This window comes from Astyanax mexicanus, chromosome 7, assembly GCF_023375975.1.
Source record: "Astyanax mexicanus isolate ESR-SI-001 chromosome 7, AstMex3_surface, whole genome shotgun sequence".
NCBI classification, from domain to species: domain Eukaryota; kingdom Metazoa; phylum Chordata; class Actinopteri; order Characiformes; family Acestrorhamphidae; genus Astyanax; species Astyanax mexicanus.
Window position 1 is genome coordinate 25,924,561 of NC_064414.1, and position 24,520 is coordinate 25,949,080.

Here is a 24,520-nt window from a genome sequence, read left to right on the forward strand (position 1 = left end):
ATGAATCCAGACAGTGGCAGCACTGAACGGAGGAGTCAGCAGCCAAACTTTTGTCCTTTTTTTTTTTTTTTAACATGGAAAAGTGTATTGTTTTTCTCACAGCTTGTGCTGAGACATCTATTCTCAAAATAACCCTGTCGATTTATGTAGGAGAATTACTTCGGTGAGGACGACATGTACACAGACTTTGAGGAGTCTCTGTCCAGCCCAGTGTTAAGCTCATGCTCATCCTCTTCTGGCTGGACTGGAGTGGGTCTGGAAGAGAGTGGCCACAAAGAAGCACCCCACCCTCTCTCACTGCGCCCCTGGGACATCACCGTACTTATCAATTTGCACAAGGTCCATGGGCGTCTACCTATTGTAAGTGGTAAACACACAAAAAATATGCCATTGGCATTGGCCTTACAATTGAACCTTGAGGAACACCTTGTATTTGTATGCTGTTTTTTGTTCTATGGTAATGCATTTATAATTTTTGTGTTTGTGAGACAGCACTGCAGCAGTGACAGTCCGGAAGGTCCCACAGGGTTTCTGGAGCGTCTTTGTTTTGAGATGAAGAAGGGCTACAAAGAGACCCTGCTGCAGCTCGTCCTCTCTCCTATACATTTGTTTGTCAGTGACAACTACCAGGTGGGCTAGATTTGGTAACGTCATGCATACTGTGGTGCATTTGCTTCTTGTTTTTAAGAAAATTCCTCATGTATTTTTATGTTCTCTTCTTTTACTATCATGTAGCGGCCTGCTGTTGACGGGGTGCTGCGTGACGGCCATCTGAGTCTGTCAGGCCTGCAGATGCGAGCTCATGCCATGTTTTCAGCTGAAGGCTTGCCAGCAGGCAGTGACACACTGGAGTATGCCTGGCTCATTGATGTGCAGGCTGGTTCTCTCGCAGGCAAAGTCACCGTGCCTCAGGTGTGCATAAGGATGCAATGTCCAAATTGAGTTACCATATTTTTTGCACGGGCATCAGGCGTCCCAAATTATAAGGCACACTATCAATGAATGTCTATTTTCTGGTCTATTTTCATACATTAGGCGAACTAGATTATAAGGTGCATTAAGAGACACTAGTAAGGTCACCTACATCAAAGTGAACAAGGGTGTCACCATGTTTTCTATCTAACAGCTTCTATTTGTTTACAGTAAGCTTAGAATTCCAGTATTTTGTCCAAGGATGAGCGCTAGTCGCGGCTAGCAGCATAGCCAGCTGCGGTCAGCAGCGCCAGCCAGCCCCAGTTAACAGTGCTAGCCAGTCCTCGTTAACAGCACTATCCAACTCCGGTTAGCAGCGCTAGCCAGCCATGGTTAGCAGCACTAGCCAGCTGCGGTTAGCAGCATAGCTAGCCCGGTTAACCGTGCTGTCCAGCTGCGGTTAGCAACACAGCCAGCTGCGGTTAGCAGAATATCCACCCCCAGTTAGCAGTGCTATCCAGCCCCAGTTAGCAGTACTATCCAGCCTCGGTTAGCAGCATAGCCAGTCCCGGCTAGCAGTGCTATCCAGCCAGTTAGTAGCACTAACTACCTTATACTCTGTACTTCTGCGGAGTGTCTTTACTGCTCCTTCCTACCCGTCTGGTAGAAGTCATACACAAGGCACTCTGACGATTTTTGGCAAAATTAAAGGATTTTAGGTGTGCCTTATAGTTTGAAAAACACGATGCAGAATAAGGAATAGTGAATAATGGATTATGGTAATGATGATGATTGTATTTTTGCTCTAGTGTGCCTCCTTGCTGGAGTGGGGAGAGACATTTTTGTTTCATGTGGTCTCCCGAGAGTTCCAGCTGGAGCAGCCGAAACCATCAGTCACCTGTCAGCATGGAGTTGACCGGAGAGTGTGCGACTCCAAGGTAAAATATGCATGTAAACATGTCTCATGCCTTTAAACAGGTGAATGGGTGAACTCAGTGAACTGGGTCTGTGTAAATTGTCTGTTGTGTGTAGTATGCCGCTTTGCCTGGACCTTGCCGGACGTCTGAAGATCTGAAGTATACCATGACCCGGCTTTCAGTAGATGCGGTTCAGCTTTTCGTGGTAGAGCATGGCTGTGCAGCCAACATTAAGGTCAGTTGCATCATTATCTACATGATTTTACAGACAACATTGACAAAACTACAATTTATAATTATTTACTAAGCACAATAAATTTACCCCAGAAGGCTGTTTTAATCATGAGTTTACTTTAGCTGTGCTACTCTAGTCATTTTCATTTTGCATGCTCAGCAGTGAAATTCTAGTCATATATTTACCTCAGCAGTGGTATATTTGTCATGCATTTACAGTAGAAGTGCTATTCTAATGCAGTGCTAAGTAACTGATGTGAATAAAATGAACACAAACACAATAAAGGCAAACGATTTTTTGTTTAATATACAAAATCTTAGACAAGTAAGCTTAGCTAACTTTAATTATCCTAGCCCTGTACAGCTCGTTTCTTTCAGCAAAAGAAATGAAGAGACACTAATGCTTTTTAAGTGTTGCTTAAAACTTTGTTTAATTTATTTTATGTGAGTAGAATATGATTTTTTTTTTTTTTACTTAAACCTGGCTTTATCCGCTGTTAAATCACTGCTCTCCGATGCACAAGGAAGTGTGGGCCTAGTCATTGATCTGTACAAATGATTTCGCTCATTTGCATGTTTTTGTCATTATCGGCAGAATAATTTGGTTGCCAAGTATGTTGGATATCCCTCTCTCTGACATTGCTAATTCTGGCTCAGTTTTTTTTGGCTGTACTCATTTGCGTGTGTGTGGGTGTGTCCTCCTCAGACGGGTGCGTTTCGCCTGGCAACCTGTAATCTGCACACGGCTGCAGTAGGTGAAGGCATCAGCGCCGTCCTCCAGGATGTTGTTGTTGCTCAGTTTATTGAGCAGCAGGAAGTGGCAAGGCTCGGACTCCCTCCACCCCTGCTACGACGATCTAATTGGCTTGAGGCCGGCTCTGTGACTTTTAACCTCATCACTGCAGATGTAGCATTAGCTGCTGATCATCCAGCCAAATATGAGGTACAGAGACGCTTCCTGGAGCTGCACGACATGCAGACCAAGAGGTGAGTGAATTTTTAGAATATAGTCAGGTTCGTAAGTGTTTGAACCATTGCCTGACATTTTTTTGTAATTTAGAATCTGTGTACTACTAAAGTTTATTTAAAATAAAGTATTATATTTGCATTTTTAATTCAAGGTTCTCCCATTTCACAGACTGAACAGTTGACTGATGAGCTGTTTTATGTCCAAGTTTGGCATGTTCCCTTGTTACATAGATAGATAGATAATAATTTGGAGATGATAATATTTAGAACAATTTTTAAATGAGAAGAAATGAGGAGACTTTTCCTGCTTCTTTTTTTTTCTTCATTGTGTATAAACAGTGATAAATGCTCCTTGTACTGTTCTAACCTAGATAAACTACTGTGCTGTTTTATTTCTCATGTAATCACTTGTTTATTTGGACAATCTAGAGTGAATTTAACATGATCTGTGCAGACAGTAACCAAGGAAATAATAATGAATTACTATACTTACATAGGGTTTTGTATATCTTGACTAAAGTATTTCTGGGGTTTTGGTGACTTTATTTGGCTGCATTTAAAATTCAAACATCTTACTTTTCACTCCTCGACATATCCTCCACCCTTTGCTTAGGCCCACTGGTTCTTTGGACTGCACTAGCGTAATTGTGACCTCTGCTGTTCAAAAATTTCAACTGAATAACATTTTCATAAACAGAACATGGAATCGTATGTTCCCTCAATGCACATCGTAATTTTTTTTTCTGATGCATCGTGCAATGATGCTTTGTTACACCCCTAACAAACATGCATTTAAATTTGTATTGAACATAAGTGTTTGTGTCTTTGCCCATCAGGCTGTGGTTCTTGTGGCCAGAGGAGAAGTATAAGCGGAGCAGGAACCGCTGTGGATGTTTGGGTGGGTGCCGCTTTTATGGCGGCTCAACTGGAGGTCTGGACTATTTCCGATTAGAAGAAATCACTCCCTCGTCAAGCTCTGCCTTCTCGAGTGGCAGTGCGGAGAGTGATATGAGCTATGGCCAATCACTGTTGCAACCTGGGGAGTGGATAATCACCAAGGAGCAACCTAAACTCCCTGACAGTATGTTATCTCTCTCTGTCTGGCTTATCTCTGTTTTCCTGACTTCCACATAACTGCCTGATATGATAAGATGGTAAGCTTGAATGTAAGCATTGATGGTTAATGTATGCTGGTTAAATGTGGTGGCTTGATTCTCTTTCAGCTAAAGGTGTCGGTGTGCGGAGGGATACCTGTTCTCCTGCTCCCATGGTGGAAATGCGTGGCCCACACCTGAGTCTGCAGGTACCTCAACGTTCTCACAGCTCCGCCTCTTCTTCTGAGGAAAACTCCTCTTCCAGTGCTGCGCTGCCACTATTGGCTGGTGAACGAGAAAGCCCCTCCCCTTCCACAGAGTGAGTCATAACATTTGAACAAATTTTTAAGAACAACAGACAGGTCTATTTTCATTTTTCATGAAATATTTGCAAAAGTTGTTGCACCCAGACATTTGTGTTTGGTAAGCTATTCAGAAAAAAAGATAAGGGTTGCCAATAACAGTCAATTATTTTTCAATTTAGACTGATATAGACGTCCTAGACGAGTTTCGTCACTTTGCAGTTAATATAATAGGTGTTTGTCCACTGCCACGCACCTTTATTATACTTTAAGCATTTGTTTCCACGGAGATCCACATAAACACAACAGCGAGTGGAAATGGAGGAGCTACTGAACACAATGTCTTGTGACCAAGAAAAGGTTAGTGGCAAGCTAAATTAGTGGGGAAAGAAAATATATATAAAAGATCTTAAAAAGCATTACGTTTGACTTTGAAAATGGTGCAAGAACCCTGGATTAGGAGGTTCAAGTGATTTCCTTCAAGGCACCTCAGAGTATGTGTTATTACATTAGCGCAGCGTTGGCAACAACCTGATGACCTTGGCACTGACCACCTTTGTGACCAAATGAATTGTTGTTCATCTCCACCAAGACGTAAGCAGCCGCTACTATTCTGAGTTACTCTATAACAGTCTGGAATGACTACTCACAAAGTTTAATTCCTGTAGCTTGAATTCTTCTGGGTGCAAATATTGAAATATCAAACAGGGAAAATTTGTACTTTTTTTTTTTTGAATGTGGCTTTTAAACTCTTTCTGTGTTTATTTGTGTTTACCAAGGTTAATGAGTGTGACCACCGATGGACCTGTCCCTGAAGTGCCACCAATGCGTTCTCCCCTCCGCTCGCCCCTCAAACGACAGTCCTCTGTTCAGTCTGCTCGCCTTGGCAGCACCAAAAGCCTATCAGCTGCCGTCTTTGCGGAGAAGGTTCCTCCCCCTGCTGGTGTACAGTTTAGCAGTGAAGTGTCCCGTAGCGATGAGAACGTTTTGGACTCGCCGCGCCAGCGTCGGAGCTACGGATCCTTCCCTTTTACTCCTTCAGCAGATTCCAACACGTTCCGTCAGTACCGCTCGGTGGACTCCTCCATGTCTGTCGCAGACAGCGAAGCTTACTTTAGTGCCAATGAGGACTTTGAACCAATCAGCAGTGACGAAGGCCCGGGCACGTACCCTGGACGAAAACGGAGGCGGAGACAGCAAGGGCAGCCCCACATCGAACACAGCCGCACCTCAATATACCACAGTGTTGAAGGACCACTGTCCATCGCAGAGACCCGCCAACCACCGCTGCCTAGCCATACCTCTCAAGCATCGTTTGTGTCCGCGCTGGGATTGGAGGAAGAAGGTTCTGTGGAAACCGAGAGGGCGGAGCCTGGCCTGCTAACAAAGCAGCCCCACTTGATGGCTTGTTACCATAACTATCTAGCTCATTATCACGTGTCAAACTGGTCAGTAAAACAGCCGACCAATAAGAGAACATCGAAGTCATCTCTGCACCGCCCTCTGGACCTGGACACGCCCACTAGCGAAGAAAGCTCTGCGTCCTTTGATCAGTTGTCCATTCCTGCTTTTAAGGTTTGTGTGTAAATGTGTAAATAAAGCTCTGGAAAACATTAAGAGACCATTTTTATTCTGAATCACTTTCTTTGATTTTGCTATTTATAAGGAAATACGGACAACATTTCTCCCAAATTCCAAATAGAAATATTGTAATTTAGAGCATTTATTTGCAGAAAATGAGAAATGACTAAAATAACAAAAAATATTCATTAAGTTTTAAGAGTTCAGAAATCAATATTTGGTGGAATAACCCTGGTTTTTAATGACAATATTCACAGATCCACCAGTCTTACACACTGCTTTTGGATAACTTTATGCCACTCCTGGTGCTAAAATTCAAGCAGTTCAGCTTGGTTTGATGGCTTGTGATCATCCATCTTCCTCTTAATTATATGAGGTTTTCAATTTGGTAAAAAAAAAGTGATCTTTTTTTTTCCAGAGCTGTATGTACTATTTGTTAGATGGTGTAAATTATGTCATGTACATTATGTCATTATGTTTCTCTTCTACCTTTTGCAGATTGTGAAAGCTGGTTTGTCTGCTAGCTCTCTGTTAGACAGAGGAGTTCAGCTCATGGGGGATTTAAGCAGGTATCGTGATGTAATGGCATTTTAGGAATGATTTCTCTTTGCTCTCAACTTGTTGATAAACATGCTGTATTGCACATTTTTACATTAACATGTGCATGTGTATCTGTCTGTGTGTAGCACCCCTTACACACCTTTGGACAAGCGAGCAATGGAAAACACGGATGAAGACACAACAACAGAAGACTGGACTGTGGATCAGCCACTGGCCCAGACTAGGACCACCGCTATCGTTGAAGTGAAAGGAGCAGTCAATGTTGTGCTGACCCCTCTAGTAGCAGAAGCACTGGACAGGTCATTAATTCATTAGTAACCTACTATTGTCACATGGAACAAAATACATAAAATGATTGTATTCCTCTAATTAATACACGGTTTAATGCATTACAGTCAACCAGAATTAATTTAATTTCTTTTAATTTTTTTTTTTTTTTTTTTACTGTGCCTTTATTACTGATACAGTATGTGTATAAATGATCTATGTTCTGATTGGCTGGTCTGTATTTTGCCTCATTCAGCGAGTGCTGGCTGTAAATGTAATTTTAATAGTGTTGTTGTAATAATCACTGGTTAAATATATTGGATAAAATACATTTAAAAAATCTCTTTTACTAAACAAAGGACAATATGAAATTCCATCATATGACAAAAAATATTCATTAATTGCATTCTGTAGGTACATTGAGTCCATGGTACACTTCGCCAGTATTCGCCACCAAGCTTCCATCCTGGACGACCTGCATGGCAAAGTTCTGAGTGAAGCTTATCAGATCAGCAAATCCACCGTCTCAGAGTCTGTGAGTAAACTGATTGAAACTCATTAATGCTTAAAAACACACAAATTGTGACTAAGATGTTTTTGTAGGCCTGTTTGACACATGAATGTTTTTGTATGTTGCAGAGCACTGCAAAGCCTGAGCATAAAATCTCTAAAACTGAGGGTACTACTACTACTGGACAGACTGACCTGTCTGTCAAACCTGATAATGTGAAAATAAAGGGCCTGCAAGCCAATGTTACTATTCCAAAGGTAGGAACTTGTCTCTATTTAAAGAGGTTTAAAGAGGCGGAGTGGAGCCGTATTGATTGACTCTGATTGATTCTGTTTGTGTGTTTCTGCAGGTGAATCTGTGTGTGCTGCAGGCTTCAGTAGAGGAAGGTTCTCCTTCTAATAAAAGTGTCACACACGTCTCTCTTGTGGCCCTCTGCTTTGATAGAATTGCTACCCAGCTTCGAATGAACCGGTAATTATTTGCTTTTGTTGTAGATGTGTTGTAGCGCCTGACCACGTAGAATTATTTTTTTTGATGTCTAGTTGTGGTCTCTAGAATAAATAAATACCATTTGAGCTGTTTATAACGCTGCTTTAGTCCGGTGAAGGAGTGGGCTTGGAGGAGTGAATGGCTTTGCTCGTGAACATTCATACATGCAAACATATCGCCTCTGATTGGCTAACAGTTGTGTTTTGAATAAAGAAATTTTTACATTTATAACAATCTTTTCAATGCCATATGTTACTTTACAGCATGAGTAAAGCCCTGCAAAGTGCAGTTCAGCCACTGACCTAGTCTTAGAGATTCTGTAACATGCAAAATCCACTGGAGATACTATGTAAACTTTAGTTACACACAGAGGTGGGTAGTCCAGATCCAGGAAGTAAAAATCCACAGGGTGGATTTTAAACATACACCTACCTCACCTATCTCAATTGTACTTTGCTGGTGGTGTTCCATAGACAAATTCTAACCATTTTGTTGGTTGTTGGAATGTACAGGGGAATAGTGGAGGACACAGAGAAGCCCTCTGTAATGATGGAGAATTTCTCGTCTGCTTCCAAGATGGCTCCACAGTCCAGTGGATCTCTGCGCTCGAATGCTGGGATAGAGAAAGGCAAAGAAATAGCAGCCAAACTCAACATCCACCGCATACACAGCCAGCTGCGTGGCCTTGACTCATCAGGTACACACGTTGCAACTCTGTTTTGTTCCATAATAACTACACAAAAAACGTTTTTGATGACTTGAAAGATGGCTCATGTGTCTGTTTGGTTTGGGTGTGTTGCAGACCTGGGGGCGTGTGCTATTACTGCCATTCCTTTTGAGAAGTCCAAGGTTCTTTTCAGCTTAGAGGAGACTGATGATTTTGCCTTGGTGGATGAGACAGAGCCACAAATCAGCACGGATCACGTCCATGACCACGCCTCTGACCCGGCCCGCTCTGGGACGAGCCCTGAGAAATGGGGCTGGATCATGTTTGAGTGTGGGATTGAGAACCTCACTGTGAAAGGTACTGCAGGGTCACTGTATAGTAATTTATAATAATATAGACTTCAAATATGTGCAGTAAGGTGTTCCTAGCCTCTGGAGATTAGTAGCTATTGCCAATAGATTAAGATATTTGTGCCAGATAAACCTATACAAACTTTCTGGCCCCATGCCTAATTCCATACATGGTTTAAAGACATATAAAACGACAGCTGAGCTGTGAAGCAGTGAAACTCTGTTCTTAGTAGGGTTGTGTATCATTTAAAAATGTTTGATACCGGTATCAGTACGATACTTGGAATTCAATACCACTACCCAAACAATGCTTTTATCGATACTTTTTTCTTAATTGTAACAAAAAAATACAAAAAGTCATAAGTCTCACACAACATTTTTTTAACAGCTGTGATCACATGAGTAATCTCACTCTTATACTCTCACCATCTTTTTGGATCTTGTTGGAACAAACAAACGATGAGCATGTTTGTGTGGATGAATCTTTCAAAGTAGACTGAGACTTTAGACCACCTCCACATGTTTACAGCGCTTTCTGTGTTTCTCTGCTCCATTGCCTTTTTTTGTTGTTGTTTATTTTTTAATCTTTTGGTATCCAGTAGAACTGAGGCATTCCCTCTGTGCCTTTTTGGTATCGAATTTCAATACCCAAATCTAGTTCTCAGGAATGACTGTGCTCCATTCAATACTTTTGGGATGAGTTGGGAGTTAAGGGTGAGTTGAGGAGTTAGGGTTGAGGTGAGGTGGTGATCATTCAATGTCATGACCTTACTAATTCTGTCATGGCTGAATGCAATCAGATCCTTACAGAAATTATCCAATATCTAGTAGAGGCTCTTCCCTGTACAGTAAAGACAATTGCTCAACTAAAAGCAGGATAAATATTATTTTCTATACCCTTGATTAAAAAAAAAAAAAATAATAATAATAATTATAATAATAATAATACTTTTGTCCTTTTTTCCCAGGGGGCCGTCAGTCAGGTGCTATACTCTACAGTGCATTTGGAGTGATGGGTGGAGCTGACACTGGTGTTAAGGGTGGTGTTTCCAAGTCTAATGGCTCTAGCGGCTCTCAGACAGGAAGTGGATATAGCACTGATGTGTCTGACGACAACCTGCCGAACGATGCTCACGGTCCTGCCTCTGAACCCAACAACAACTCTGATTCAGATGAGCAGGTACTGCCTCACATTATAGTTCAGAGTTTATTAAAACTATTCTTTGTTTTGTTTCTCTGTTTCTCGCTGACTGTGAATAATGATTTTGTTTGTAGGATGAAGGGGTGGAGTCTGATGACCTGAAGAAGGACCTCCCCTTATTGCCTCCTCCACCTGACTCCAGCAGTATGAAGCTGACCATAAAGGAGATCTGGTTCAGTTTCGCTGCTCCAACCAACATACGATCTCAAACACAGACCATGTCCAGGTATAAATACAGTACACACACACACACACACACAGATATTGCTTAGTAAATGAATAATGTCCCAGTCTTTGTCATGTATAAATGCATTGTTTATGGTTTTGTATTTGCAGGCAACTCAATCTGTTGAGCACAGCAACTCCAGCTATTGGTGCATGGCTGGTACCGATTGACCAGCTAAAATCCTCCCTGCAGAAACTAGACATGGAGGGCACACTGCGGGTGTGTGCGGTTATGGGCTGTATCATGACTGAGGCCCTGGAGGTCAGAGAACTCTACTCTGTGCACAGTCATTTATAACACTATAACCACAATATTGGGCTTTACATGATTTCTTTAAACTGTTCTATTTTTATGGATAAATTATAGTATGCATTTTAATAGAATAGTATACTTCAGTTGTTAGCTATGTGTATTAGTTTGGAAACAACCTACTGTTAAAAGGTATGTCCCCGATCCGTTCACCTGAACAGAAATCGATGCCAATCACATAATTTAACTGTTGAGGCTGCGTGGGTGGCAATGAGCTGAGCCGTAGGCTGGTGGCTGATAGGCTAGGCAAGCTGACATACAATATATATATTGTCTGTTAACTATGCTAGCACAGACACTAATCCAGCAAGCTGGCTGCCTATCGAGCCGTGTACTACTTTTATCCATGCTTCGTTTTCCTCCAAACTGTCGACACACGGTCACTGTGCTAAAGACTCTCTCTCACCCACTCGTTCTGGCTGTCACACACACAACTTCACTAGCATATACAGCTCTTGAAAAAATAAGAGACCACTTTAAAATGATGAGTGTCTTTGATTTTCCCAAACTGAAAAACTCTGGAATAAAATCAAGAAGAAGATGGATGATCACAAGCCATCAAATCAAGCTGAACTGCTTGAATTTTTGCAGCAGGATTGCAGGCATAAAGTTATCCAAAAGCAGTGTGTAAGACTGGTGGAGGAGAACATGCTAAGATGCATGAAAACTGTAATTAAAAACCTGTATGAGCTGTATATTTTCTCTATTAAAGCTCTCAGTTAAACTCAATAACTCACGCACATCACAGTATTCTACTTTCAAAAGCATTTAAACTACCCTGAGATAATATAATACAGTAAAAAGTCTAGTCTAAATCTAGTGTACCAGACCTAAACCACACTACACTAGTATTACAGTCTTTCCCACCAATACAATTAATTAATACAACTTATATTTTGCCAATCTAACACTGATTTTTTAAATTTACATTCAAGTACCCATAATTAAATGCTTAAGAAAAGCTGGTAGGCAAAAATATATTGTTTTCATTAATATATTCAGTAAGTAATTATTATATTTTAAGAAGTACAGACTAGTTCAATATTAGACTTTTACAAACACATTTTTGTGAATATGAAAATAAGAAGACTCAGACTGGGGGGTAACAAAATGTGATAGGGACATCCCTTACTGTTAACTTAGATTGTTTTCAAACTCAATTTTGTAAAATGTTGGGCGGAGCAAACCTTTCTAGTACTCAAAGCTTTTATTTTAATTGTTTTTATAACAGAAGAAGAGCATTCACTACCCATTCCGGAGCAAATACAATCGAGTGACGAAGAGAGCTCGCTTTCTACACGAGAACCCGTCCTGTTTACTGTGTAATATTTTACATCGCTATCTACAACAAGCCGACTACAGCATTATAGAGGAGGCCACCATGGTAAGGCACAGTGCATGCAGTGTGTTTGTTTGTGTTTTTCAGTTTATGTGTTGTTAGTTTGTTCTAACTCCATGTCTTTTGCTGTTAGAACGATGGTCTGCCTGCTCTGGTCACTTTGAAGAAGGGTCTGGTAGCACTTGCTCGTCAGTGGATGAAGTTTATCGTTGTCACTCAGGGCTTTAAGCCCGTTAGCATGCTACGACCTAATCAGCTACCAAAACCTAAAGAGACCCTCCTCAGCGATCCTGACCCCACACAGGGTGTGGACAGTGCAGCTGGTCTTCAGAGTGACACCAGTGCTGATGGGGTGGAGTTTGAGTTTGATGCAGGTAAGAAACATGCTAGTCTGTTGTCATCTCCTTTATCTCCTAAAAATCTATTTCTTGAAAATGAACGTGGAAATCTGGCAAGTCTCATTATATTGGCAGGCCTTTAGGCTTTTCTGCGGATATAATACAGACTGCACAAATAAGAACCTTCGTCATTAGTTCACAAAGAAGTTGAGCACATCATAGGCTCAGTTTAGGCAAATATAGAACAACACAACTGTTTTCAAATTTGTCTGATTTATCATAAACTTACTCACTACTGTTGGCAACCTAGTTACTTCGAAGGACATTAATACTGTTGTCAAGTGCTACCCACTTCAATTGACACACAAGCTACACAGTAATGTTACAGACTTGCTTCCCAATGAGTGAATATATACATTTCCGTGTCCAAAATGTGTGTCTCCACTACACTGGAAATGGTGATAAATTACAGAGCTATGATTAGCAACTTTACTGAAGCTCAGTGATTATCTGTACAGCAGAATATTAGCCAGTTTACCCGACCACTTTTTGCATGCTGCCGTCTATACCTGACAACCTTGAGTGTGGAAATGGGACTGGGGTAATGGCAGTATATATATATATATATATATATATATATATATATATATATATATATATATATATATATATATATATGACTTATAGTCAGCAAACTGGAGATTTATTTTTAAAGATTGTTATATACAATTTGCAATATTTTCTTTTTTCTTTAGGCACAGTTAGTGAACACACAATGCTATTGGAGGGTGTGTGCAGTCGACCCGCCCCTACAGGAACCTCTGCACCTGTGAGTGGTGTTGAGGTGTTGAGAAAGCTGTCTAAATCTCACACGCACAATGAGTCTGGTCTCAAGATCAAGGTATGTGCCTATGCTATATTAATTTTAGTTAAAGTTTGTTTGTTGATAAATGTATTGATTGATTGAAATCTGTTGAATCCATCTTTGATTTTATATATATATATATATATATATATATATATATATATAATTTTTTTCTTCTTCCAGGGTTCTCATCCTTACCAGTCTCTAAGCTACACGAGTGGAGACACAGCAGCTGATTCACCCGCTCACGTGAGTCGAACGGGGCTGCAGTCCAATCATAGTCCGCGAAAAGAGTCATTGCTAAGCTACCTGACAGGAAGTTTCCCCAGCCTGCATAATTTGCTGGAAGCCACGCCCCCTCGCACCAGTGAGCAAGTAGCAGCCAAGAGCAGCTCTCTGACTCGCACAGGTATAAACTTCTCTTCAGATGTACTGTGGTTTTGGTTAAAAGTAGAATTATAAATATAACATGCATCAAATGCCAATTATCCATTCTGATCTCCCTTATGTTTGTGTTGTTTAGGTAACAGCCTGGGGACAGACATGCTGACTGAGCACCCTCTCTTGTCTGAGCCATCATCTGTCAGCTTCTACAACTGGATGTCCATTGCTGTTGGGAACCGCCAAGGGGGTACCGTGCAGGAGTCTCCCCTCAACCGCTCTCAGCACAACAGCCTGCAGACTGGAGGTGTGTTTGTGTATACAGCTCTGAAAAAAACAAAGAGACCACTTCATTTTCTAAATCAGTTTCAAATAAAAATATTGTGATTTAGAGCATTTATTTGCAGAAAATGATAAATGGCTGAAATAACAAAAAAAGATGCAGAAAATGCAAAAAAAATGCATATTCATAAAGTTTTAAGAGTTTAGAAATTAATATTTGGTGGAATAACCCTGTTTTTTTTTTTCTCGCTCACCGCTTGTGTGTGTAAGGGCACCGTCAAGATTGTTTTTCACTGTGCTTAGTGGGCCCTCCGCACGTTCTCTGTGCGCTCCCCATATTTGGCGTATTTATGCGTGTTTCATACAAATAATCGGAAAACCGAATTTAATTTGAACTTTTGGTTCTCAGTAGTACCGAGACATTTCGGCCAATGCCTTTTTGGTATCGAATTTCGATACCCACCCATGTTCAGACCGCCATGCCTTCATGAGTTTCGTAGTAGAAACTCCGTAGTAGAATGTCAGTAAAATACTTTTTTATTTTTAGTTGTTTCAAATCCCAATGTAAAAACAGTGAAAGATAAAGAATAAAGAGAGATACAAAATAAGCATTATATGTCACTTTCTTCATACACTAGAGGGAAAGATACAAAAGAGAAAAGGAGAAAACAAAACCACAAACAACTACAGATCCCACAATACCATGCAAATCTAAAATTAAATTTTAATGTGGCACTTTACTTTGTAGTTCATAGCATGTACTGTCCATGCAACTGTGTGCACTGTTGATGGTACCGTTACACCCCTAATACATGTGTGCGTGTGTCTTTGTACTAATCAATATGTATTGATTTGATTGCTTATTTATTTATTAATTTCTAAAGGTGTACTTCCAACCATCCCATCAGCATCAGACTTTAACACGGTCCTGTCCAGTGATCAGAACACGATGGACACGCACTCTCAGCACACACACTCTCAGCACAGCACCAGTCAAGAGGATCTGCTGGAGCAAGATGAGACAAACCTCTGCCCTGCAGCTGTGCAACTGGCTGATGCGCAGGTACAACATACAGACACACACTTTTCAACACATTCAGTCATGCTGTAACACTGAAATACTGTCTTGGTTATGTTAGAGTGACCAATGTTTTGTGTGTGTGTATCTGTGTGTGTAGGTGGTGTTTAAACCTCTGCTGAGTCATACTGGGATCCAGACTCAGGACACTCCTCAGTCACTCAGTTATAAGATGTATTTCGGGGAGCACCTCTCCTTCAGTGGCACTTTGGAGTGCTTAAGGGCTGACATTGTTGATTCGGACACCAGCAAAGAGAGGAAGAACAAACGAGCACGCAGGTAACAGATCTTTTTCAGATGAAATGGACGTTTGTAAGCAGAATTCAAGTTGAATTTAGCATTAGCATTAGCGGCTAACCACTCCAGCAGTGCTAGCTGGGGTTAGAAGCAGGCTTCAGGCTGATAATACTTACATCTGAATGCGGAAATAGCAAGCTTTGTTAGAGGGTATTGTCATACTACACCAATAAGGGTCCTTGGGCAAGACTCCTAACCCTACAGTTTGTATTAGTGTCAGACAAATACCATTAATGTAAATGTAAGTCTCACGTTTCTATGTATGTCACAGGCAAGGCATGGTGAACCTTCCTCCACTGGAGTTCAAGCCGGCGCTGATGATCGAGACTTTCAGTCTGAACGCAGTAATCCTGGAGAAATGCATGTCCTCACCACCGTCTGCCAGCGCCCTCTCCTTCCATGAGCTGAGTCGCCGTCCGCAGGCCAGCGTCCACTGCCACTTCACCCTGGCCTGCCAAGCCATCCGCCAGCACGTGGACATGGCCCTGGTGCGTCTCATCCACCAGTTCAGCACCATGATCGATGACATCAAGGCCACGCAGACAGACATCAAGCTCAGCCGCTACACCGCTGGCTCTGCCTCACCCACTCCCACCTTCAAGGCTCGACCGTACCGCGAGTTCCGCTCCTCCGACTTCAGCCGCAGCTCCCGTGGCAGCCTGAACGGCGCCCCCCGCTTCAGCACGCAGAAAAGCAAGCGGGCTGCCGCCGGGCCGGGCCTGGACACGCTGACCCGCAACCGGGAGCCGCGGGGCAGGAGCTCGCTGGGCAGGTCGGAAAGGCGGACGTCCAAAGTGTCCCGCAAGGGCTCTCGGGACGTGGCGGATCACATGGCCATCCAGATGGACGACTCCGATTCTATTACAGTGTCGGAGCAGAGCGAGCCGTCAGCCGAGTGCTGGCAGAACATGTACAAGCTGCTTAACTTCTACTCGCTCATTTCTGACCCAACGGGCATCCTGGAGAAGAGCCAAGATAACGCACTGTCAGGTAAGGGAGATGCTGCTGTGGCTGCTCATGATTCGCAGTTGGATGCCCAGCTGTTTAACAGCAAGGGGTCTGACCAAACCACGCAATCTTCTTACTTACTTTTATGGAAGCTTATACTCAACCAATTAAATTCACACCAGCTGCCTGTCTACATTATCACACAGTTGCTGAGTTTCTAGTGGCTTTTTGAAAACAAAGCTTTCAGGCTTTCAAATGGCTCCTACTACATTTTTAGGATGCACTGTGTAATTTTTGTATTTGTACTATAATAGTCTCAGTCACCAGACTTCCAACATGTACAAATTGTGCCTAACTGATACGCATTTTGACCTCCTATTACGATTCCACGTTTTAAACTATGCATAGCATTTGATCTCGCAGTCCTTCCATGTCATCCCAAATTGTTTGTTGTGACTGTGTTTGAACAGTTAGAACAGGCTCTAATTTAGCAGGCCACCTATGGTGACATTCTTTACTTTCATCCACACTTCATTTTCCTTCAAATTATCAACAGACCGTTGCTGTGCTGAGCGCGGGAGCTACCTCACTCACTCGTTCTTTTTCCTCTTTCTCTCTGTCTCTTTCTCTCCCTCTCTCTCTCAAGCCTGAGATATTATAATACAGTAAAAAAGCTATAATCTGCCAGTGATTAACACCTTCCAGAAATTAAGGGCAACTACCAGCATTAAAAAAAAAGTATCTTCAAGTGATTCTCTTAAAGGTTGGTAGGTCTGCATCTCTGCCCTTGCCACTCTGTGGCTCATCACACAGGCTATTGCAATAGGTAAAACTTACACAAGACGTCTTGCAAGAACTGCTTAATGCTGTGTAACTGCGTAAGACACTTTTTTGTGTAAAAACCTGTAATTTCACGATTACTGTCATATCAGTTCACATACTTCTTTTACGTCAGAATCAAGCTGCTTCTGCCTTAGCTTGTCAACAAATGCATGTGTAGAGCGTGTCCATGTGGGGAAGCTCAAAGAAGACTTAGTAGTAGAGTAAAAGTGAATTATCGTACACTTCACAACTGTAGAGGGAGCCCATATACATATACATATAAGCCTTAATTATAACTGTGCTTTAAATGTGTTTCAATATTTTCTTGTTTGGCAGAGGGTGGGCGGAGCCCTGCAGATCCTCCATGCCGGTTGGTGTTTGAATCAGAGGCAGAGTCTCCACCAAGCCGTCCAGGTCGTAGACGAAGCTTGGTGAGCTCTGAGCCTCAGCATGTTACTCTGATTGTGTTTGGCGTGGGCATGGTTAACCGGACACATCTGGAGGCCGACATCGGAGGACTTACTATGGAAGCAGAACTTAAGAAAATACACGGCAGCTTTACGCTGAAGGAGAAAATGAAGGGTAATGGCTAAAATCACAAACATTATTCAAGACTCAGCTTATGTACATAAATACACACTAATATGTTTTGCTCTCTGTAGATATTCTTCACCAGAAGATGACTGAGACGTGTGCTTCTGCCCATATCGGTGGAGTAAACATTGTGCTCTTGGAGGGGATTACACCCGACATCCAGTCAGTATCAGTTCACAACCACAACCTTACAGAATCTACCTTAAACAACTGTAACACTTTCAGTAATAACTCTTCACACTGTCCTTCACTTCTGAAATTTTGTCTTTTAAAGCTTTTCTATTTCTAGACTAAATAACTGTAAGCACCTGAGCTGCAGCCGTTATTAGAAATTATTTGGAAAATTAACATTTTATTATGGTTTATGATTGTTTGAAGTTAATTCGACTTAATTAATTCAATCCTGATGAGATGTGAAAAGCAGTTTTCTTTTTGTGTGCTTTAAGCTTTTTTATTACTCATTTTCTGGATTTCAGACTAATCAAGGAAATAGCTTGACTGTTTTTTTAATTATCTACAGAAAACTCACTTTTTTCTTTCTTTTTTCTTTCTTTGTTTTCCCTGTGCGTATTTTTCTCTTTTTTCCTACTATTTCTGTATTTTTTTTTCCGTACTTTTCTCTGTTCTCTTCTGCCCTCTATGTTTTGTTCTCTTTCTCGCTGGCAGACTGGAGGATTTTCCAACCTCCCCTACCAGCACAGCCAAGCAAGAGTTCCTGTATGTTAAGATTTCCTCTATAATCTCTCCATCTTCCTCACAAAGTCCTTCCCACAACCTAATGTTTCCTTCATCACCAGTGACAATCTCAGATATTCATTCCACAATGGAATGGGCTGCTCTCCCCATAGTTTGTCTGTGGCTTTATGAAACATAACCACACTTCATATTGTGCTCCACTAAAAATCATTGTGCTAGCAGTCATGTGAATGCTTTGTCTGTATCTAATGAGGGTTCTCTTTAAGAATAATCTAAAGATGTTGGATGGAGTTGTCTGTACGTCGTTGTGTAGAAGAAGTTCACTGGTTTGAGGATTGAATGTTTAAAAGCTCAAATAGTTTAGTATAAAAAGAACTGAATTCAAGATACATATACCGTATTTTCCACACTATAATGTGCGGCAGAATTTAAGGCACACTATCAATAAACATCTATTTTCTGGTCTATTTTCATACATATCACGCCACATTGTAAGGTGCATTATGGGACACTAGCAAGGAACAGGGGTCTCAGCATGTTTTTCTTCTAATTCAGCAGGTTACTGTGCTGCGGGTTGGGGGGGTAGTTAACTAAGTTCAGTCAAGCTAAGCTAAGTAAACAAAACTGTAATTCTTAAAAAAAAGAACTTTCTTTTAAAGTCAAACGAGCGCTGGATGTAAATCTACACAGATTTATCTCCTGAAAGCTGTTTATTTGGGTGAGTAAAGCCCTTCTGTTTTTTTACTGTAAGCTTAGTTTTCTTTAGCACAGGTTGGAGTATTAGCTAATACTGCTCCAGCAGTGCTAGTCAGAGTTAGCAGCAGACTACAGACCAAAAATACTCACCTCTGAATGGCAAAAGAGCTAGCTCTTAGTGGCTAATACTAATGCGGCTCCAGCAGTGCTAGCCGGAGTTAGCAGCAGAGTACAGTCTGATAATACTCACCTCTGAATGGCAAAAGAGCTAGCACTTAGCGTGGTTAGTGGCTAATGCTAATGCTGCTAGAGCAGTGCTAGCCGGAGTTAGGAGCAGACTACAGGCTGATACTACTCGCCTCTTAACAGCGAAAGAATTAGCGTGCTTAGCGACTAATGCTAATACTGCTAGAGAACTAAACTCTTATATAACTGTATATAATTGTATAATGCTTTACTTCAGTGAAGTGTCTTTACTGCTCTTTACAAACTGACTGGTAAAATTCATACATAAGGAACAATGGTGATTTTTTTTTTTTTTTAAATGGAAGAATTTTAAGTGTCCAAAAAATACGGTACTAGGGATACTAGGGATTTAGTGACCCAGAATTTTGGTGATCTAGGGTTATTTTAATGGATCGAGTATCTGCTATTTGAATTCCAGTCTAGTTCCAAGACTGTGTTTTATTCACAGTGTTTAGAGCGCCATCTGGGGCACCAGTAATGGCCAGTATTGCCCAGGGCAGCACTAAGGAGAGTTTTTAGAAGAAAAATAAAATGGTTTTAGTATCAATCAGGAATTTTATATAATTTTTAATCATAAATCTACATGTAAAGATTGTAGTCCGGTAGTTGTGTTGAAATCGTGGTCATCACACCGCAGTGTTGTACTCTCTTCACTGCTGAAACTGAGGTTTAAACCAATGCTAAGCTGAGCTAAATGCGCTGTTTTTGAAGGTGTAGGAAACGGTACTTTTCACTCTCTGGTTTCATTTGTAATTTATCTAAAGAAAATACTTTTCTTTTAATAGTTACAGAGTTCTCTGTATCTTTGTTTTGTCTGTGTCTTTTTTTTGTTATTATTTATGAAAGTGAAAATGTGCTGTGTGTAATTACTGCAGTAGAGAGTGCAGCTCTGTTCCAGCACTGCTTTACTACAGACACAGATTAACAGTTGCAAATTAACATTTTTATTTCCATTGCTACTTACCAGATGTAAGCTGTTAACCAATGAATTATTTGCTAAAATCACCCTCTTTTTTAAACAGTATATGTTTTTTTCAGGGTCGGTTTTACAGTTAACTATTACAACATATAATTATTTATTTATTTCATTATTATTTTTTTTACAATTGTAAAATTGCTTTTTTCTGTTTTTAGTTTATTTGTTTTACATTAAAGGCCCTGTCAGTTTACAGCAAAATATTGTACATTGGATTTCCAGTTTTTGGCTGGATCTGAAGAGCTTAAATTGCAAAAATAAATGGGAAAATGGGGGGGGGGGGTTCTAAAACTTTTGACCAGTAGTGTATTTAACAAATTCTAACATTGTAACATTCTAACTGTAGGTCCTGTGATATAATCCTAGAAACAATGTTTTAATCATTTGCAGCCCCTGTAGAGCATTCGATTCTAATTTTAGACTGTAGTCACAAATGTGTGGTGTTTTAACAAAAACTAAAATGTACATTTCTTTAAATTATTTCTTATAAATTACTTTGTTATATTGCCTACATCTCTCAGTGTTGTTAAGGTGAAGATTAAGGGTCTGTTTTTTTAGACAGGGATTAATCCTAGTCCGATGTGCCTTATAGTGCGAAAAATGCAGTAACCCAAGGCTGGGCTTAACTTCAGTCTGGAAAACTGACTCAAAGCATTTAATTTGTTAAAAAAGACAAGGGGTTTTCATTGGGTGTCCCTTTTTCACATGACTATACATTCTCATCCCAGTTCTGTTTTTTTCTCATTTGCCTCACTGTACTTTCTTGTAATTCAAGCTATGACATCATCTTCAGACCTTGAAAAGGCCATTAAATCAGGCGGACATTTGTGTGTTCAGTGTATGTAAATGTCTGTAATGAAAATGTGCTCATTCCATCCATGGTTGACTATAAACATTTTGAATCTGTTTCTGTGTGTTTCTGCAGCTGTGTGATTTTAAGTTTCTGAAGTTTAACTGATATGGGTGTGTTTGTGTGTTTTTAGGACGGTGGTGAAGTGTAACATCGCTAAGTCTCAGGCTTTGTACAGTGCTCAGCGTGGACTGAAGACCAATAATGCTGCAGTATTTAAAGTGGGCGCCATCATGATCAATATCCCACAGCACCCTGCTACTCTGCACAGCATGATGGTCCGCAGCTCCCATCAGCTCTCCAAACAGATCTCTGACCTCATCCGCCAGCCTTCTAATCCGTGAGCCCCATCATCTTTATTTAGCATCTATTTTTCCCTTGTGAAGCATGAAAAATGTCCTAAATAAAGACCTAAATAAAGCTCAGAGATGTTGGATGGTAGCTTCTAAATGCAGTAAGAGGCCTCTCCATTGTAGATAGATGAAGGTAGGCCATACAGTCTTTTTCTTAGTTCTGAAAAAATAGTTTTACAGGCTTTTTACAATCCTGTTACCTCCACTGATGGCGTTTTTCATAATTTATATTCATAATGTGTTTAAAATGTTGTTGGATATATTTTATATCAGGATCTAAAAAGTTTTTAGTTCATTTTCTTAAGTGTTATATTTTGTTTTTATTTTCAGGATTTTTATGGAACTTTGCACTTTGTCCTGTTGTAAGGTTCCTTATATTTAAAAGCAATATTTATTGTTATTGCTGATTTTTAACTAGGATCTGTTTATTTTAGTCCTCCTCCAAATAGAGAAGAAACTCCCACTCCACAGCCACCTGAAAAAGCCTCAAGCATTAACCAGACGCCGGTGGAGGCTAATGAGTTTCCCCAGCTCCCTGAGGGTTTAGAGAAGAAGCCAATTGTGCTGAAGTTTAGCGCCATGCTGGACGGGATCACTATTGGTGCTGCGCTGCTGCCGTCTCTCAAGGCTGAGTACAAGATGGGCAGAATGAAGAGCCACGGGATGACTGGTACTTTCTTTGGCACTTTGGAACAGTAGAGGAAGACTCTATTGCTCTTTTACCTTGTCAAGATTATCCGTATAGTATCGTACATCATTTTTAAATGCCAGAGTAAACAGAGCTTTCTGCAAAGTAATGTTAAATAAACATACAGTAGTGCTCAAAATAATAGCAGTGTCTCAAGAGCAGCGAGATAAATCACTGTTTTTGTTAAAATTTCAACCTCTACACCACAAGTAAGTTTTTGGAGGGTATAATAAGGGCATAGAAAACTAACAAACCCAACAGGCCACCCATGCATACTGCAGATTCTGTGAAATTGAATGATTAACTGAAAGGGGTGTGTTCAAATAAATAGCAGTCAATTAGGGAGGCCGTCAATTAGGGAGGGCATTAGGTGTTAACAGGTGATCCTTATTTAAGGAGCAAGGCAACTAACATGCTGGCTGTGCATTTGTCCTGAAAAAACAAGAAAAATGGGTCGTTCAAGACACTGTTCTAAAGACGAGTGTTTTTTAATCAAGAAACTAATAAAAGAGGGGAAAACCTATAAAGAAGTACAGAAAGTGATTGGCTGTTCAGCTAAAATGATCTCCAATGCTTTGAAATGGGAAGAAAAAACAGAAAAACGCGGAAGAAAAAGAAAAACAACTCCTCGAATGGATAGGAGAATAGCCAAACTGGTAAAGGCTCAGCCAATGATCAGCTCCAAGAGGATCAAGAAGACCTTCAGTTGACTGTGAGTACTGGTACAATCAGAAGACGTCTTGGTGAAATCAACCTACCAGCAAGAAGCCCCCGCAAAGTCCCACTGTTAAATAAAAGACATGTGCAGAAGCGGTTAGAATTCGCCAAAAAACACATTGAGTGGCCTGAGAACAAATGGCGTAACATTTTGTGGACTGCAAGGTTCTTCTTCTTTTTGGGTCCAAGGGTCACAGACAGTACGTCAGATGTCCTGCAAACACAGAATACAAGCCACAGTACTCAGTGAAGACGGTTAAGCATGGTGGTGGAAGCATCATGATATGGGGATGTTTCTCCTACTACGTTGTTGGTCCTATTTATCGCATACCAGGGATCATGGATCAATTTGAGTACATTCGGATATTGGAAGAAGTCATGCTGCCATATGCAGAAGAGGAAATGCCTTTGAGGTGGACCTTTCAACAAGATAATGACCCAAAACATACCAGCAAGCGAGCAAAAGCATGGTTCCAGATGAACATGATTCAACTGATGGAGTGGCTAGCACAATCCCCGAACCTTAATCCCATAGTAAACTTGTGGGCTGACATAAAAAATGCAGCGCATTTTAGGCAAACCAAGAAATGCAGGGGAATTGTGGAATATAGTACAATTAATTGGCCTTGGCTGCAATACCTGTTGACCGTTGTCAGAAATTGGTTCAAATTGGACTCCATGCACCACAGATGTGAAGCAGTTATCAGAAACTGTGGTTTTGCAACAAAATATTAGTTTAGGATACTCAGCCAAGTTGACTTATTAAGAATTTATTAGTTTGTGCAGTACATTTTTGAGTTTCCAAGAAAAGATGTCAAAGCTGCTATTTTTTTGAACATTACATTTCTGACTTTCTGTGAATTATCATTATTATTATTTGAGTTTTAATTACTTTTCCCAATTGTCCTGCTTTGGAATAGAATGTGCTATGTCCCCAATGCATTTATGTTCATTAAAGTACAATTTGTTAGAAGAACTTTGACATTTACTCATTTTTTAAAAGACACTGCTATTATTTTGAGCACAACTGTATATGAACAATGGTTGCATAATTATTCATTCTCTTTAAGTTATCATTTAGTGGATAGATTCTTGGCTGAAATCACAGAGTTTGTGTGAATATGTCTCAGTCAGACCTGTACAACTGGACACTGTAATTCTACTCTATTCCTGTGTCAGTTTGCGGCTCAGGTGTGAACAGTCCTTTTTCAAGTTTAGCATTTTGCAACTGTATATTTTCCAATATACAGAACCAGTCAAAAGTTTGGACACACTTCCTCATTTAATGTTTAAATTATTTTAGACATTGTGATTTAATACTGAAGTCAACCAGACTATGAATGAACACATAAGCAATCATGTAGTAACTTAAAAGTGTTAAACAAACCAAAATTCTCTGTGAAGCTCTTATCTGGCGTGCTGTTAACTTGCAGTTTTTGAAGCTGGTAACTCTCACTGACCTTTGTTTCTTAAAGGATTTTTTTTCTTTACTTAGTTGAGTAGTTCTTGCCATAATATGGATTAGAACATTACTCTAATAGAGCTATTCACTGTATACCAACACTGTATACCTCTTCACAGCTTTACAACTGATGCTCTCAAACACATTAAGAGGACAATAAATTCAAGAAATTAACTTTTGACAAGTTCAGCACAGCTCTTAACTGAAAGCAATTCCAGGTGACTCATAAAACTGAAAAAAAAAATCCAGCCAAGATGTGCTATCTGTCATCTAAGCAAGAGGGTGCCTACTTTGAAGAATCT

General features: G+C 40.6%; 1 protein-coding gene across 10 annotated transcripts in view; it reads left to right on the plus strand.

Moving 5' to 3' along the window:
- Positions 1-24,520, plus strand: part of kiaa1109 (KIAA1109 ortholog) — a 75,393-nt gene that overhangs the window by 19,930 nt on the left and 30,943 nt on the right. For 9 of the 10 annotated variants that reach the window (XM_022684925.2, XM_049481756.1, XM_049481759.1 and 6 more), the window contains exons 20-51: positions 151-360; positions 493-630; positions 736-912; positions 1,722-1,850; positions 1,945-2,064; positions 2,770-3,050; positions 3,869-4,113; positions 4,256-4,445; positions 5,208-6,003; positions 6,508-6,578; positions 6,696-6,869; positions 7,252-7,372; positions 7,477-7,605; positions 7,698-7,819; positions 8,350-8,534; positions 8,640-8,861; positions 9,823-10,034; positions 10,130-10,281; positions 10,392-10,542; positions 11,822-11,974; positions 12,063-12,303; positions 13,023-13,168; positions 13,316-13,541; positions 13,656-13,820; positions 14,680-14,858; positions 14,974-15,152; positions 15,442-16,160; positions 17,277-17,522; positions 17,603-17,696; positions 18,201-18,251; positions 21,132-21,338; positions 21,786-22,021. In XM_022684925.2, the coding sequence (XP_022540646.2) occupies positions 151-360; positions 493-630; positions 736-912; positions 1,722-1,850; positions 1,945-2,064; positions 2,770-3,050; positions 3,869-4,113; positions 4,256-4,445; positions 5,208-6,003; positions 6,508-6,578; positions 6,696-6,869; positions 7,252-7,372; positions 7,477-7,605; positions 7,698-7,819; positions 8,350-8,534; positions 8,640-8,861; positions 9,823-10,034; positions 10,130-10,281; positions 10,392-10,542; positions 11,822-11,974; positions 12,063-12,303; positions 13,023-13,168; positions 13,316-13,541; positions 13,656-13,820; positions 14,680-14,858; positions 14,974-15,152; positions 15,442-16,160; positions 17,277-17,522; positions 17,603-17,696; positions 18,201-18,251; positions 21,132-21,338; positions 21,786-22,021 (6,667 nt within the window). The remainder of the gene's footprint in view (positions 1-150; positions 361-492; positions 631-735; positions 913-1,721; positions 1,851-1,944; positions 2,065-2,769; positions 3,051-3,868; positions 4,114-4,255; positions 4,446-5,207; positions 6,004-6,507; positions 6,579-6,695; positions 6,870-7,251; positions 7,373-7,476; positions 7,606-7,697; positions 7,820-8,349; positions 8,535-8,639; positions 8,862-9,822; positions 10,035-10,129; positions 10,282-10,391; positions 10,543-11,821; positions 11,975-12,062; positions 12,304-13,022; positions 13,169-13,315; positions 13,542-13,655; positions 13,821-14,679; positions 14,859-14,973; positions 15,153-15,441; positions 16,161-17,276; positions 17,523-17,602; positions 17,697-18,200; positions 18,252-21,131; positions 21,339-21,785; positions 22,022-24,520) is intronic. The other variant, XM_049481757.1, reaches the window with a different exon arrangement.